Source organism: Anguilla anguilla, chromosome 2 (genome assembly GCF_013347855.1).
Source record: "Anguilla anguilla isolate fAngAng1 chromosome 2, fAngAng1.pri, whole genome shotgun sequence".
NCBI classification, from domain to species: domain Eukaryota; kingdom Metazoa; phylum Chordata; class Actinopteri; order Anguilliformes; family Anguillidae; genus Anguilla; species Anguilla anguilla.
In genome coordinates this window covers 12,416,594-12,428,999 of record NC_049202.1, presented here as the reverse complement: position 1 = coordinate 12,428,999, position 12,406 = coordinate 12,416,594, and the positions used below count along the sequence as shown (strand labels likewise).

Below are 12,406 nucleotides of genomic sequence, written 5' to 3'. Positions count from 1 at the left end.
TAAAAGAGAGCTCAATAATGATTGGTTTTCTTTGCGCGCACGGAGCGCGATACATTTTGATTGCCTAGAATTGGCTCTACGGGTATTTAGGTATTTAAACCAATCAAACAATTGTATCATTAAAACATGCTTGGACGGCATTAGACAAATAAAGTCTACTAAGAATTTTACAAATACTCTGCTACATTTGAGAAGTAGTGCAAAACGTCCCGACATCTCCACGAGACAAAGGCTACTAAACAGGCAATTCTATATAAACTATGTTACAATGCTGCTGCTGCTGCTGACTCTATTAATTGCAATGTAAAATACATTACAGGCTACACCCCCGATGGAGGGGTTACAACCCCTCCATCCCCCCGTAATTTACGCCCATGGGCTAACCTAATAGTAGCTAATAGCCCACGCTGACTTCGGACTAATTGGCCGCGTATGTTATGGTCCATGGTTATAATACCTAATGTAATGGTAATCTATTTGCAATCTGCATTTTAGGAGGTATAGCCTATATGCTTAGGAAAATTCAGCATTAACCTAACCGAGACGATATCATACGTTCATTTGGAACAGTCTGACAACGAATCAACGTGCATCCGAATAGTTTTTAGCTTCCTCGAACCATATCGCAGCAATTTTTCTATCTTGTATTTTGTGTCCAGCGGAGGGGAGGATGTAGATGAGACCTAGACCTAACTTTCCCCTTGAAAAACGGGGACTTCTGTCAAGGGGCGGCGCTTGTGCTTTCATTTTTTTTCCTGGAGGGTTACAGAAATAACGGGACACAGTAGGAGGTTTGAGGTTGCATTTGAGGTTGTGGATAGTCTACATACTTTATAGACTAGTCTACCGTGTTTACATAGCCTACAATATGATCCTGGTTAGTTTTATATGCGCAATTGTTACCAGATCATTGTTCATTCTTGTTTCGCTCATTTCTGTCTTAAGAGTGACATTGGTTACAAATAATTGCCGGTATTGGTTTCTGACCTTTTTGTTCTTGCCTCTGATTGTCGAAATGTTTTTCACTTTGAAAAGAAGAAAAGGAAATGGCTACAAGTGGTAAGATGAAACACATTTACAGTTTTAAGCCTAGTTCACATCACATCCTTTAAATACGTCGACTTTTCCCGTTTATGCCTTTTTATATTGTGATAATTACACAGAGATAGCTAACATTGGTTTCATATGCTTATTGAATGATTGCCCACACACACACACACATACACACACACTGCAGGTCTTTCTCTAAGAACTACACAGTTGTATTGGCTACTGCATGATAGGCATGCATTTCATAATTGTGACTATAATTAAACAGCAGTGTGCTCTGCTACGGATGTCCTGCAAATTCCATTGTTACTATACGGGGAAGGAAATCTCCGAAAGTAAAACGTGTCCGGGTCTGTAGGTGTTTGCTGGTGAACAGAACTATCTACATTTTAAATACCTTAAGAACTTTATGTTTCTGTTGGTTTCTCATCTGACAGGTTTTCGCCACCTCTCTTGCTATTTCTCATGAGCATTATACCATCTATGTGGATTTTGGAATTAGACGACCACATGAATAAAACAAATGATCTTCAGGTAGGATTTTACATATACTTACAAAAATGCTGTATCACATTTATTTCCCCCTTTCATACTACTGTGGCCTCAGATCATTGTTATGTCTTCATGAGTATATTTTATGCTATTTAATATTTTAATATTCCCTGTCATGGATAGGGATGTTTTCAATTTTTCGTCCAGTCAAAGTAGCATAAAATCTCCAGGCCTACAAACAGCATGCTGTTCTGTGTGGTTTGAATTTTCACCTGCGGTAGCTTCCATGACAACTTTTTCTGTACTCAATGCACATCTTATGATGAATGTACTGTATTTTTTATTTTCAGTGCCGGAAACTGAACTCAGCCAAGAATTGGAAAAGCATTATAAATTCCCTTATAAACAGCCCCATGAAAAATGACACCTCTGAGGTATGTTTATTTTTCTTACATTTTCAGTTATATTCCTAAATATTACTTGAGATTTTTTCCCCAAGTGCTTGTCTAGCTTAACCATTTACGAAGTGGTTTGTTTGGTAATATTTTTCTGTGCCACCAAGAAGCATTTGTGAACAGAAGGAAAAATGGTTTTATACTATACCAATAAAACTATTTAAAAAACTGGCCCAGCTTGTAATAATGACAACAAAAAAACAAACATGCACATAGGTTTTCTAGAAAAGGGCTATAGCTTGTACCTAGACCTTGCAGACAGCCAAGTACTCATAATAAAGGACTCTGAAGAGAAGTTTAGATTTTTCTGTTTCCTAGGTGGATCTATTGTTCTTTTTTAGAAAAGAGGGTTTTTTTTATGGAGCTGTTGACTGTTTATGTTCTTCTGTGCTTCTGAAGGACCCTTTAAAATTGCTGTCTTCTGTGTGCGCTGATGACTGGATTCTAGTCCTGCATGAGAGCCTCCTGGTCCTGCTTATTGTGGGGAAGTGGCTGCTGCCCCTCGGAGGTGGGGTGACCCGGGACAAGCTCGCACAGCTTCTCCTCAGCTTTGTGGGAACCGCCGCTGACATACTGGAGTTCACTAACGAGACGCTCTCAGACATAAAGTGAGTTTGCTGATCTTTCCTTTGGTACAGCCCAGGCATAGCAATGCATCACCCTCCTAAACAAATTTCCCTCCCCTTCTTTTCTCCCCAATTTGGAATTGCCAGTTTGCTTCTCAAGTGGCCACTGTGCCACCTGAATCTGTGCCATGTGCCCTCTCCTGCTTGGGCAAACCAGTGACAATTTGAAACCCAACAGACCACATAGTGCTACAGCAGAAAGGTAGTGCCAGTTAGTGGGGAACTGTAATTCCTTCTGATGAATACGGGTAACCTGTGTGCATCAGGCACATTGCGGGGAAAAACAATTGTGGCGAGAACTCTAAGAAATGAAGCCAACTAAAACACACTCTACTCAGCTAATGACATAAGGTTCGCCTGTGCTTGCACTTGTGAATTTATTGATTCTAATGGGTTTCTTTATTCTTTATTGAGTCTCTCATGAACCCACTGTTGCATTTGAAGAGCCGCCTCTTAGGGAAGCAAACCGATTACCATGCATTAAGCATTAGTACTGTGAAAGCATGTAGCCGAGATTCCAGGAAGGTATTAAAAAGATGTAAACAAAAGGCCAACAAAGACTGCAGTGGTTTTTTCAACTGTTCCAATAAAATTTAATGGTGGCCTTTTTTTGAAGTCCCTCCCTGCTTGTGACAGCTCATGGCGAATGGGAATTTGCTGAAAAAAAGATCTAAACTTTCTGTTTCTGTTTCATTGGATGTTGCTTATCCACTCTGGGCTCTGGACAGTAATACTTGGTGAAGAATGAGAGAATTTCTCATTTGTTTGATATCTGCATGTCACTTGGGAAACTGTGAGGCAGATCAGTTATTGGAAATCATAACCCACAACACCCTCATTATGGTATGTATATGTACCTACTGAGTGTTAGATTGAGTCAAGACAAACTCTAGAGGTCAATTAAAAGAGCTAAAGTGGGCTGAAGTCATGCTGTGTGTAATATGTTTTTGATGGGTCTTCTGCACCATGTGAACCAGCTGTAACCTGAGTACGTTCAATCCTGCCAATCAAGTCACAACTCTGCTTCTAGGAAATTAGCTGCTTTGCGTCATATGCTTACAAAAACACATTTTCCCCATACTCCTCATTCAGGAAACCAAACTTTGATTTCCTGGCCAACCCAAAACCCTTCTCACCCAGATTCATCTCCATTCCACAATAATATGTCCAAAATGTATGTTTTCAACAGGGACCACAGTTCTAAACTGGTCTATCTCATTTTGGCAGTGTGGACATGGAGCATGCTTCAGTTTCCTTTTCATCTGTCAGGTCAGTCTTTTAAAACATGTATCTGGCTGTCTGCTTGCATACCAACCTACCAGAAACTGTAGACCATTACAGCACTCTTGTCCCTGACCCAAACTTTTTTGTCCTATTCAGATGAAACTTAAGAAGCTGTATTAGACTGCAAAAGAATTCTGAGAAATGTTTTGTGTGAGAAACTTTGGATCTGTTACTTCCTGATTCTTTGAAGTAATTATATCCCTGGCTGGAAATTTTAAAATAGATATCTTCCCATTAAGAAGGAAGTTGGCATTTACTCTTGAGGGAAATGTTGAAATTAAACTGTGAGGCCAGTCTTTTATAGGGTTTTGAAATCCTTACATTAGCTTAATCAATTTTGCAAGCTGCAAGGACCCTTCATTGTTGGGATTTTTAAAAACCAATTTTCTTAAGTGCACCATGCTTGTGTTCCTCAGTGGTGAAATCAACAGAAGACGAATATTGTGAGGATCAGAGTGACTCTCTTCTGAAGAAGCATGGAACTGAAATCTGGAACATCATGCAGAGTCTCTTTATCCAGGACGGACCCTTCCTTTTGGTCCGGCTGATGGTCATGATCTACTTTGAGGTCTTGCATCCAATGCTGGTCTTCTTCACTGTCAAGAATCTTCTGATGATATTACTGAACCTGTACTACCTGGTTGTCATATGCCAGGATTACAGATCATCTGCCTTGCAGGTCACATGAGAGGGAGTTGTGGACTTGCTCACAAGAGTCAAGAATCAAACACGAGTCAAGAGTCAAACACATACTGAATCCAAACACAACCGCCAAAATGATCAGATAAGATCTGTACTATTTTTTCCGGTGAACATATCCGAGTTCACAAGCAGTCTAAACAGCATAAAAGCAGAAATAGTCATTTTGGCAGAATCATCTCAAATGGTTGTACTTCCCTTTTAAAGAATGTGTTGTTGAATTTAAGCTGGCTGATACTCTTTATATGGGAGCACCAATCTGAAGTGAGCATTTTTCTGTAGATTATTTTCAAGAAGATGAGTGTGAGTAAGAATCAGGGTGATATGTCTGCCAAACACTCAGTTGAGCCTCGACACAGCACCATCCCTGTTAATTAAAGGCATATGAGCTAGTGAATCCGAGAACACAATCATTGTTAAGGCTGGTGGATTTAAAAAAATCTTTTTTCATAGGTCGCTTGGTGTGGCTGATTTGTAGGGGAGCCCCGTACTCTAATAAGTGACATTATGTAATATATTAAGGTAGAGAAATTCTGTAACTCCCTTTGAGCCTCTGACAAAGTCAAGATCAGAATGGAGAATAGAATAGAACAAAATAACTGTTTCTCCCAAGGTGAACTTCAGGCATATGACAATCATACATTACATTCACAATGATCAGAGCTGTCTAAAGGTCTTGGGTGGAGGACCCCCCCCATTTCCTGACATTATTGGGAATTAATTCAAATCTGTCTGTGTTTGTTTTCTGTGTCCCCTGGGGAGGGGGGTTCAAGTAAGGCGGAGTTGTGGAAGGGAGGGGGTTTGGGTAGGGGGTGAGGGAGTTGTAGTTAAAGGAAATTAAGATCTGTGAATTCTTTGCTGATGTGTTGTTTTAACACGTTTTTGCATTCACAAACAGCCATGAACTATTTTAGTCGGTCAAGTGAAGTTCTATTTACACGTAATATGTAAATGACGCCCTTGTCACTTTTGTATGGGTGAGACAAGCTAAGTTGAAAATGTCAAAGCATTGCCCCTTCTCTGGATGCAGAAAAAGCAATATGCTTTTTTCTCTTCACAAAAATAAAGAGACCTACAAGAGATGGGTTTTATTTCTGGAGCCCATGGGCACTGCAATGTTACAGTATTCTACAAAGTTGGTATTTGCAGTGCCCATTTGCACCTGAAACTTGCAGATTGTGGTGAATCAGTAAGTTGGCCTACCGTTCGCTAGCGGGAATTATGTCGCCTTCAAGCATGTGGATCAAAAAATGTCTTTATTCTGGTGTAATGTTCAGAGTTTGAGACTGCTATAGAGTCTAAAGTTAGTGTACAGTAGCTCAGTTTCACAACATTATTACACATTGAATGATCTTCAGGTTTAACTATACACTCACCGGCCACTTCATTAGGTGACAGCAGTGGCACCCGGTGTGGTCTTCTACTGCTGTAGCCCATCTGCTTCAAGGTTTGAAATGGTTTGCATTCAGAGATGCTCTTCTGCATACCTCGGTTGTAACGAGTGGTTATTTGAGTTACTGTTGCCTTTCTATCAGCTCAAACCAGTCTGGCCATTCTCCTCTGACCTCTGCCATCAACAAGGCATTTTGCTTGGCTGATTAGATATTTGCGTTAACAGGTGCAGTTTGCAGTTGAACAGGTTTACCTAATGAAGTGGCCGGTGAGTGTATGATGGTAAAGCCTAGTTTATGTTTCTTTCTTTCGTTTTGCCTGGTGGTCTAAGGTTACTGCATGGGACAATCTGCTCTAACCAGCTCTAACCTAGCTAGAATGAGGAATGGTTTACATATGACGTGTCTTACAGATATGAATGTATATGAGCGCATGGTGCACATCTACCCTGTCTTTGTCTGCTGAACAGGGCACAATAATCTAATAGTATTTATTACAATTTAATGCTCCATTAAATCATTTCTATTTTGAAATAAACCCTTCAAAAACTGAACACTCAACTTGTTCCACATGAGGAAATACATTTTAGTTTTCACATTTCCTTTCACATTTGGCAACAACTGTGTCATATCACAGAATGTTTAGACTGAAATGTCCGATGGGTTATGTAAACATAGCGATTCTGATGTTTGATCATAAAAGATGGCCTACACTCAAGCCGTTTAGCCTTTCAACTGGCAAGGCACGCTGTCAAGTAAACAAATGAAGAGGGGGAAAAACTTCCTGTAAAAAGTCAGCCAAAATCCAACCCTAAGTGCTGAGAAAAAAGGATGTGATCCTTACAGATCTTGAGCGTAAAACCTCTCATAGAAGGATCTTGTAAAAAAAATTGCATCAGTCCATGTGATTTGTTAATACCATTAAATTTCCATTATCATGCATGGGGGTGGAATATTTGTAAGTGGATCACGGTGTGCTCTTAGGCAGAGACTGCCAAGTTTTTTTTTTTTTTCATGTTTGGAGACTTGCACCATGTTACAAATCAGCGGCCAATGTCTCAGGTGATCTTTGTAAACAAATCGGTCCATTTGGTGTAGTTACTGTTGCTTAAGTTGTGTATTGAAAGTAAACTCATTCCAGATGTGACTTTCTGCATGAGAAACTAATGTTAATTGGAAATGTCTGTCCGATGAATAAGAAGAAAAGATGACATATCTCTTCATATTAAAACAAACCCTGTCATAAGCGAGGTTTTGTTTTCATTTTTCTTGGAATAAAAAACAACGATTATAGTTTCATTAATGCTTCTTTTCCCCTCCACACTGAACTTGTCATATTGGTGATTTCTCACACCAAAGCATTTGATTTTATTCTGTTCCATTGTTATTAAGACAAGTGCCCTCACACAGAAATGGTGAGTGCTTATTTTAGAGTTTGAGCAGACACAATACTGATAAATTACACAATTTGACCAAACATATTTGTCTTTAAAAAATCATTAAATCTAAATCTACCATGATACATTATTTTGCCCAAATCAGGATGAGGGCCACCAAGGATACAAGATTAGTTTATGAAACTCAACACTGTCAGAAAGTACTCTGCCAAAAAAACGTTTTTTCAAAGAATCAACCGAAATCATGAACATTTTTATAATATATTGTCATCATACTAAGACATCAGGAATTATAACTGACTGCTATAGTATGACTGACTGACTACAGCAAGCAATGTGTGTGTTTTTATGTTTAAAAGCTTTGATGTAATCAATTTACACATATAGATATAGACTCCGGGGAAAACCACCCCTTATTTTCCATGGTCAGAATTAATTTAACATTTCCTGTAATATTTACTATACAAATAAATGTACATTTTATTATTTTTTTCTTTGCAAACACAATACAGTGAGTTCATTTGGGTGATTGCTAAATTGGTTTTGGCTGATTTATTTGTAAAAAAAAGAAAAGAAAAAAAGGAAAACCAAAAACACAGGCTTGTATTTATGTATGATCCAAATTAAAGAAAAATGTTGATTGAAAACAGGCCGTATTTTGCTGAAAATATAACAAGGGTTGATGGTTCGTGAATGTTCATTAATCTGTACTTCTTAGTTTCAAAGCACACAGCTGACGTGACATGGTATGAGCTTTCCCAAATCAGCCTTTGTGCTCGGTAGTGCCCTCTACTGCTCTGTAGTGCAAAAAAGTAATAGCACAATTATTTCACCAGATGGCAATGCAACATTAGGAAACAGTTAAACAAATCCCAAGACTCTCCCTTTGTTTAGTAAGATGGGCAAAATACACAATAAAAACAAATAACTACAATAAAGTGTGTTTCTAGATAAATTAGTTCACATGACATTAAAGATGCTTTAAATGAATGGAAATCTCATATTTAGCCTTGGACAAATACAGACCAGGTTCCAGGTTTAAGGTCAATATCACATTGATCCAGTCAATTCAGGAAGTGAATTGCCCACGACCAAGATTTTTAGATTCATAATTAATTATTTGAGGTTCAATTCACTTCCTGAATGTACATGAACTGGAATTGACCTCAACACTCCCCCCCCCCCCCCACACACACAAAGAACACAAACATATAAACACACACACACACACACACACACACGCAAATACAGCATATAACCTCAGTACAATCTATTTTGGCACATCCAAAATATTTTCTTCTCATATGATATAATATGATGTATAGGAAGGTAGCATAACATCGGACAAAACCTCAGTATAAACATACACATAAATAATTTTAGAATCACTCAACAAATCCCAGAGTGATCACTGATCATCACTGGAATTTCAAAAACTAACCTATGGGGAGACATAAATTCCTTTAGGAAATAATTTCAGCTTAGTTTATTAGAGGGGCACGAGAGTTAGATAGACAGACAAGGAGTTGTGCAGTATTCCATTTAAAATGTATTTAATTTTCACTTCATTTGCATAAATATTCATAGTTACATTTTTTTATGGTCAATAAATGAATGCCAGTTTATTAAAACTCCACAGTGACTTTTAATAAAACCATAAAATTCAGATTTTTTAAAACCCACAAAATAAAAATAAAAAACGGCTCAGCAAAGATTGCGCTCATACTTATTACTTATTGTTTATCAGATTACTCATGTTTGGTTTTTGAGTTGTCATGTAAATACACACGTTTTTCTAATGCAAATTCAGGAAGGTGAGTTACATAACTATGAGATAATCCATACTTATGCAATGCTGTCATGGAAACTGCTGGGGGTCTGCCAGTAGCACACCCAATCCAGGTGTATTGGTTTGAGAGGATTAAGTGAAAAACAGGAAGTTTGTGGGGGAAAAAAAGACCCAAAAATATATGTATATTTGTATCAGTTATGCTGCCCAATCCTTAGCCAAAAAATCAACTGAGATTTCACACAACACTGGTTCCATAACTAAAATAGGAACTAGTTAGAGATGACATGGCAGTTTTATGGAGTGATTTTCTAATGTGAAAGGGGACCAAAATCAAGAAAAAAATGTCTGTCCCAACCTTGCAGTGGCCTGGGGACAGAACATCACAAAATGTTTTACAGGAACAATAAATAAATATGTGGCCCATGATCCTTTTAGGAATTACAGGCTTTTGTATAACCCTACTCCCCCCCCAACATTATATCTATTCAGAATAAAAGCATGCATTGTCTATCTACAGTAAGGACATTTTTTTGTTTAGCATCCTCTGGCCTGTTTCGAATGAATAAGCTGTGCCGTAAAATGAACAGCAGTTTAGATGACCACTACTATGGTAGTGTGGTGTTAAATGTAATATGACAGCTTTTAAACCATACCCTGTGAACACTGATTTTCTGTACCAGCATTCCTAGTGTACTGGAGTGCTTCTGCTTCTGTTGAGCTCATTAATAAAGATAAACGGTGTATTTAAATCTCATGTTTAAGACAGGGGCAACAAACTAGAAACAGTCCCCTTAGGAACAAGTACAATAAGCCAAATCCATAGAGTATGAGAATGAAAACATGCACAAGTAAATGCCTCTTTTGTACTGAAACATCATGCATCACTCAACAAGCTGAGAACGGAAATAGGGTCAGAGTTTGCAGTGAAATTCAAGGCGCTGGAATTGCCATCTCTCTATATTGTACATCTTGCGCGACATATACCCATAGCCCTGTCTGTGGCTGCACCGTTACATTTTCATACTGCCCACCCTCCACCCTTTGTGCAACCCACTCAGGAAAAAAGGAAAAACAATCTCATCTGACTCATGGAAATCTAAAATTGCCACATTGTGAGAGCTCTATGAATAGCCAGTGTCAACTGACTGCTTTGTCCCTGGGTGACAGTAACTGAATATACCAAGGACTCAGCCTCTACATGAGCCCTGTCATTCAAGTTCTGGTAGTGATAAGATTTGGGTATTTTTCCCCCAGCAATGAATGTGAGCTTCTTTGTCAGATAGATAGATAGATTGGTGGTCTTCATAAAGTGATGACAAGCTTAAAGTGTGCCACAGCGCTTCACATAGGTGACTGGATGAGAAACAAAAGTAGAAGCTTGGAAGTTTATTGCTTTTTTCTGCCACAAATAGCTGTCAGCAATAATTTTATATAAAAAGGCTAGCATCCTCAATCTGAATCATTAAATTTTTTTTGCATCAGATTCTGGCTGTACAATACCCAATATAAAGGCACTGAGATGTCATATAATGCCAGACACAAAGCACTCTTGACTTTCAGTAGGTTCATCGATATGCTGATGGTCATCATGAATATATATATATATATATATATATATATATATATATATATATCTTAATATCCTGCAGTGTCACATGCTTAAATACTGCCCTTAAAAATTGTCAGGCGGCTGCTTTCCTCAGTCTAAAAGTTATGTTTACATCGGGTGTGTTACCTTTTGAAAGCCTGAAGCCAGTGATTTTCTGAAGAAAGTATTGGAATGTTGGAAAAACACCCAAATTTAATCAAATATTGTCATTTTCATGAGTTCATTAGTCAGTCAATTCCAAACTCCTTCTCAAATCCTACAGGATTTTGGACAGCAGTCTTCACATACAGGCATGCTCACCTCAGACTAAATTAGTAATTTCCTTCTTTTTTATGAAGACACTGCCTGCAGTGCCCGGAGAGAGACTTTTCCTGAATAGGTTAACTATTTTTGCCTTTTTCCCTCTCCAGCTTCCATAGTTCTACTTCGTTTGGCTTCTGTTTTCCTGACTGCCGCAAGAGAGGGTAATACAACAACTGCTGGCCATTTCATCCACGTTTGGTAAATGGTAAATGGACTGCATTTATATAGCGTTTTACAATTGATGCCTCTCATTCACCAGAGCAGTTAGGGGTTAGGTGTCTTGCTCAAGGACACTTTGACATGCCCAGGGCGGGGTTTGAAGCGGCAACCCTCTGACTGCCAGACAATCGGTCTTACCTCCTGAGCTATATCGCCCCTATGTTTTTGCTACCTCTTCCACATGCTTGCCTCTAACATGAAAGCACGTGGGCTTCTGTTTGACAGAGAGGGTTTGATCAACTAAGTGGTAAAATATTTGTGAAGTTTGGATACACAGGAAGCCCTTTAAAGCTGAAATACGTCAGACCAAAGAGAACAGAGACCGACGCATGAGTCAATGGCAGTTTGACTGATGACTTGTAATATGTAGCTATCTTATGACATTTCGTGTGACATTTAACTCAGGTAACAGAAACGTTTTAAAGAAATCAGTACACGGTCTTTTATTGTGCTAAAAAGGTCTTTAAAATGAAAAAAGAGATTGTCCTCAAACATCCCTTTGAGACTAGCATTGAGTGTCCAGGAAGACAGTTTAATGTCCTGCTCATACTATAAGAATAAAAATCTATATTCTTGGATTAAACAAAAGAATACAAAAAGAAAAGGCTAGTATGCATACACAGAAATGCACACCCTGGAGGTCTACCTGATTAAATCAATACACCACTACCTGGAATATTTGTTTGTTCATTTATTTCCATTTTTATGAGAACTATTAGCCATTTCTGTTCAGTTGATGCAAACGAAAATTTCAGACCATCCTTCAAGCACTGTACATGGCTGGAGTACATGGTACTTTAATCCTGCATCATTTAAATCCTAGATTCCTTTGTCTAATCATATTGCCATTAAGTTTCTTAAAAGATCTGATGATGTCTAGGAATTGGCGTTGTCACCTCCAGTACCAGTACGCTTCATAGACTGCTAAAACAGAATCATTTACAGCTGGAAAATAAGAAATGAGAAATAAAACCAATATTAAATGTTTTGATTAATACATGTGCACCACAACAATCACAGTGAACTTAATATAACCCTTTTTTGCTTGTTATGTTCCTTCAACCTTTCTTTTATTTTGTACTCAAAGAC

The 12,406-nt window shown here is 38.3% G+C and overlaps 1 protein-coding gene across 1 annotated transcript; it reads left to right on the top strand.

Annotated features, from left to right (window-relative positions):
* Positions 1 to 413: 413 nt before the first annotated feature.
* On the top strand, positions 414 to 5,432 carry tmem26b (transmembrane protein 26b). Its single transcript, XM_035403755.1, has 6 exons — positions 414 to 1,059; positions 1,488 to 1,584; positions 1,893 to 1,976; positions 2,397 to 2,605; positions 3,813 to 3,892; positions 4,324 to 5,432. Exons 1-6 carry the CDS (start codon positions 869 to 871, stop codon positions 4,593 to 4,595), a joined length of 933 nt encoding a protein of 310 aa, XP_035259646.1. The 5' UTR covers positions 414 to 868; the 3' UTR covers positions 4,596 to 5,432.
* The last annotated feature ends 6,974 nt before the right edge of the window (positions 5,433 to 12,406 follow it).

Coding starts and splice junctions, on each gene's coding strand:
- tmem26b (XM_035403755.1), top strand. CDS start 869: ATGATCCTGGTTAGTTTTATATGCGCAATTGTTACCAGATCATTGTTC. Junction 1,585..1,892: donor ATAAAACAAATGATCTTCAG/GTAGGATTTTAC, acceptor TTTTATTTTCAG/TGCCGGAAACTGAACTCAGC. Junction 1,977..2,396: donor TGAAAAATGACACCTCTGAG/GTATGTTTATTT, acceptor GTGCTTCTGAAG/GACCCTTTAAAATTGCTGTC.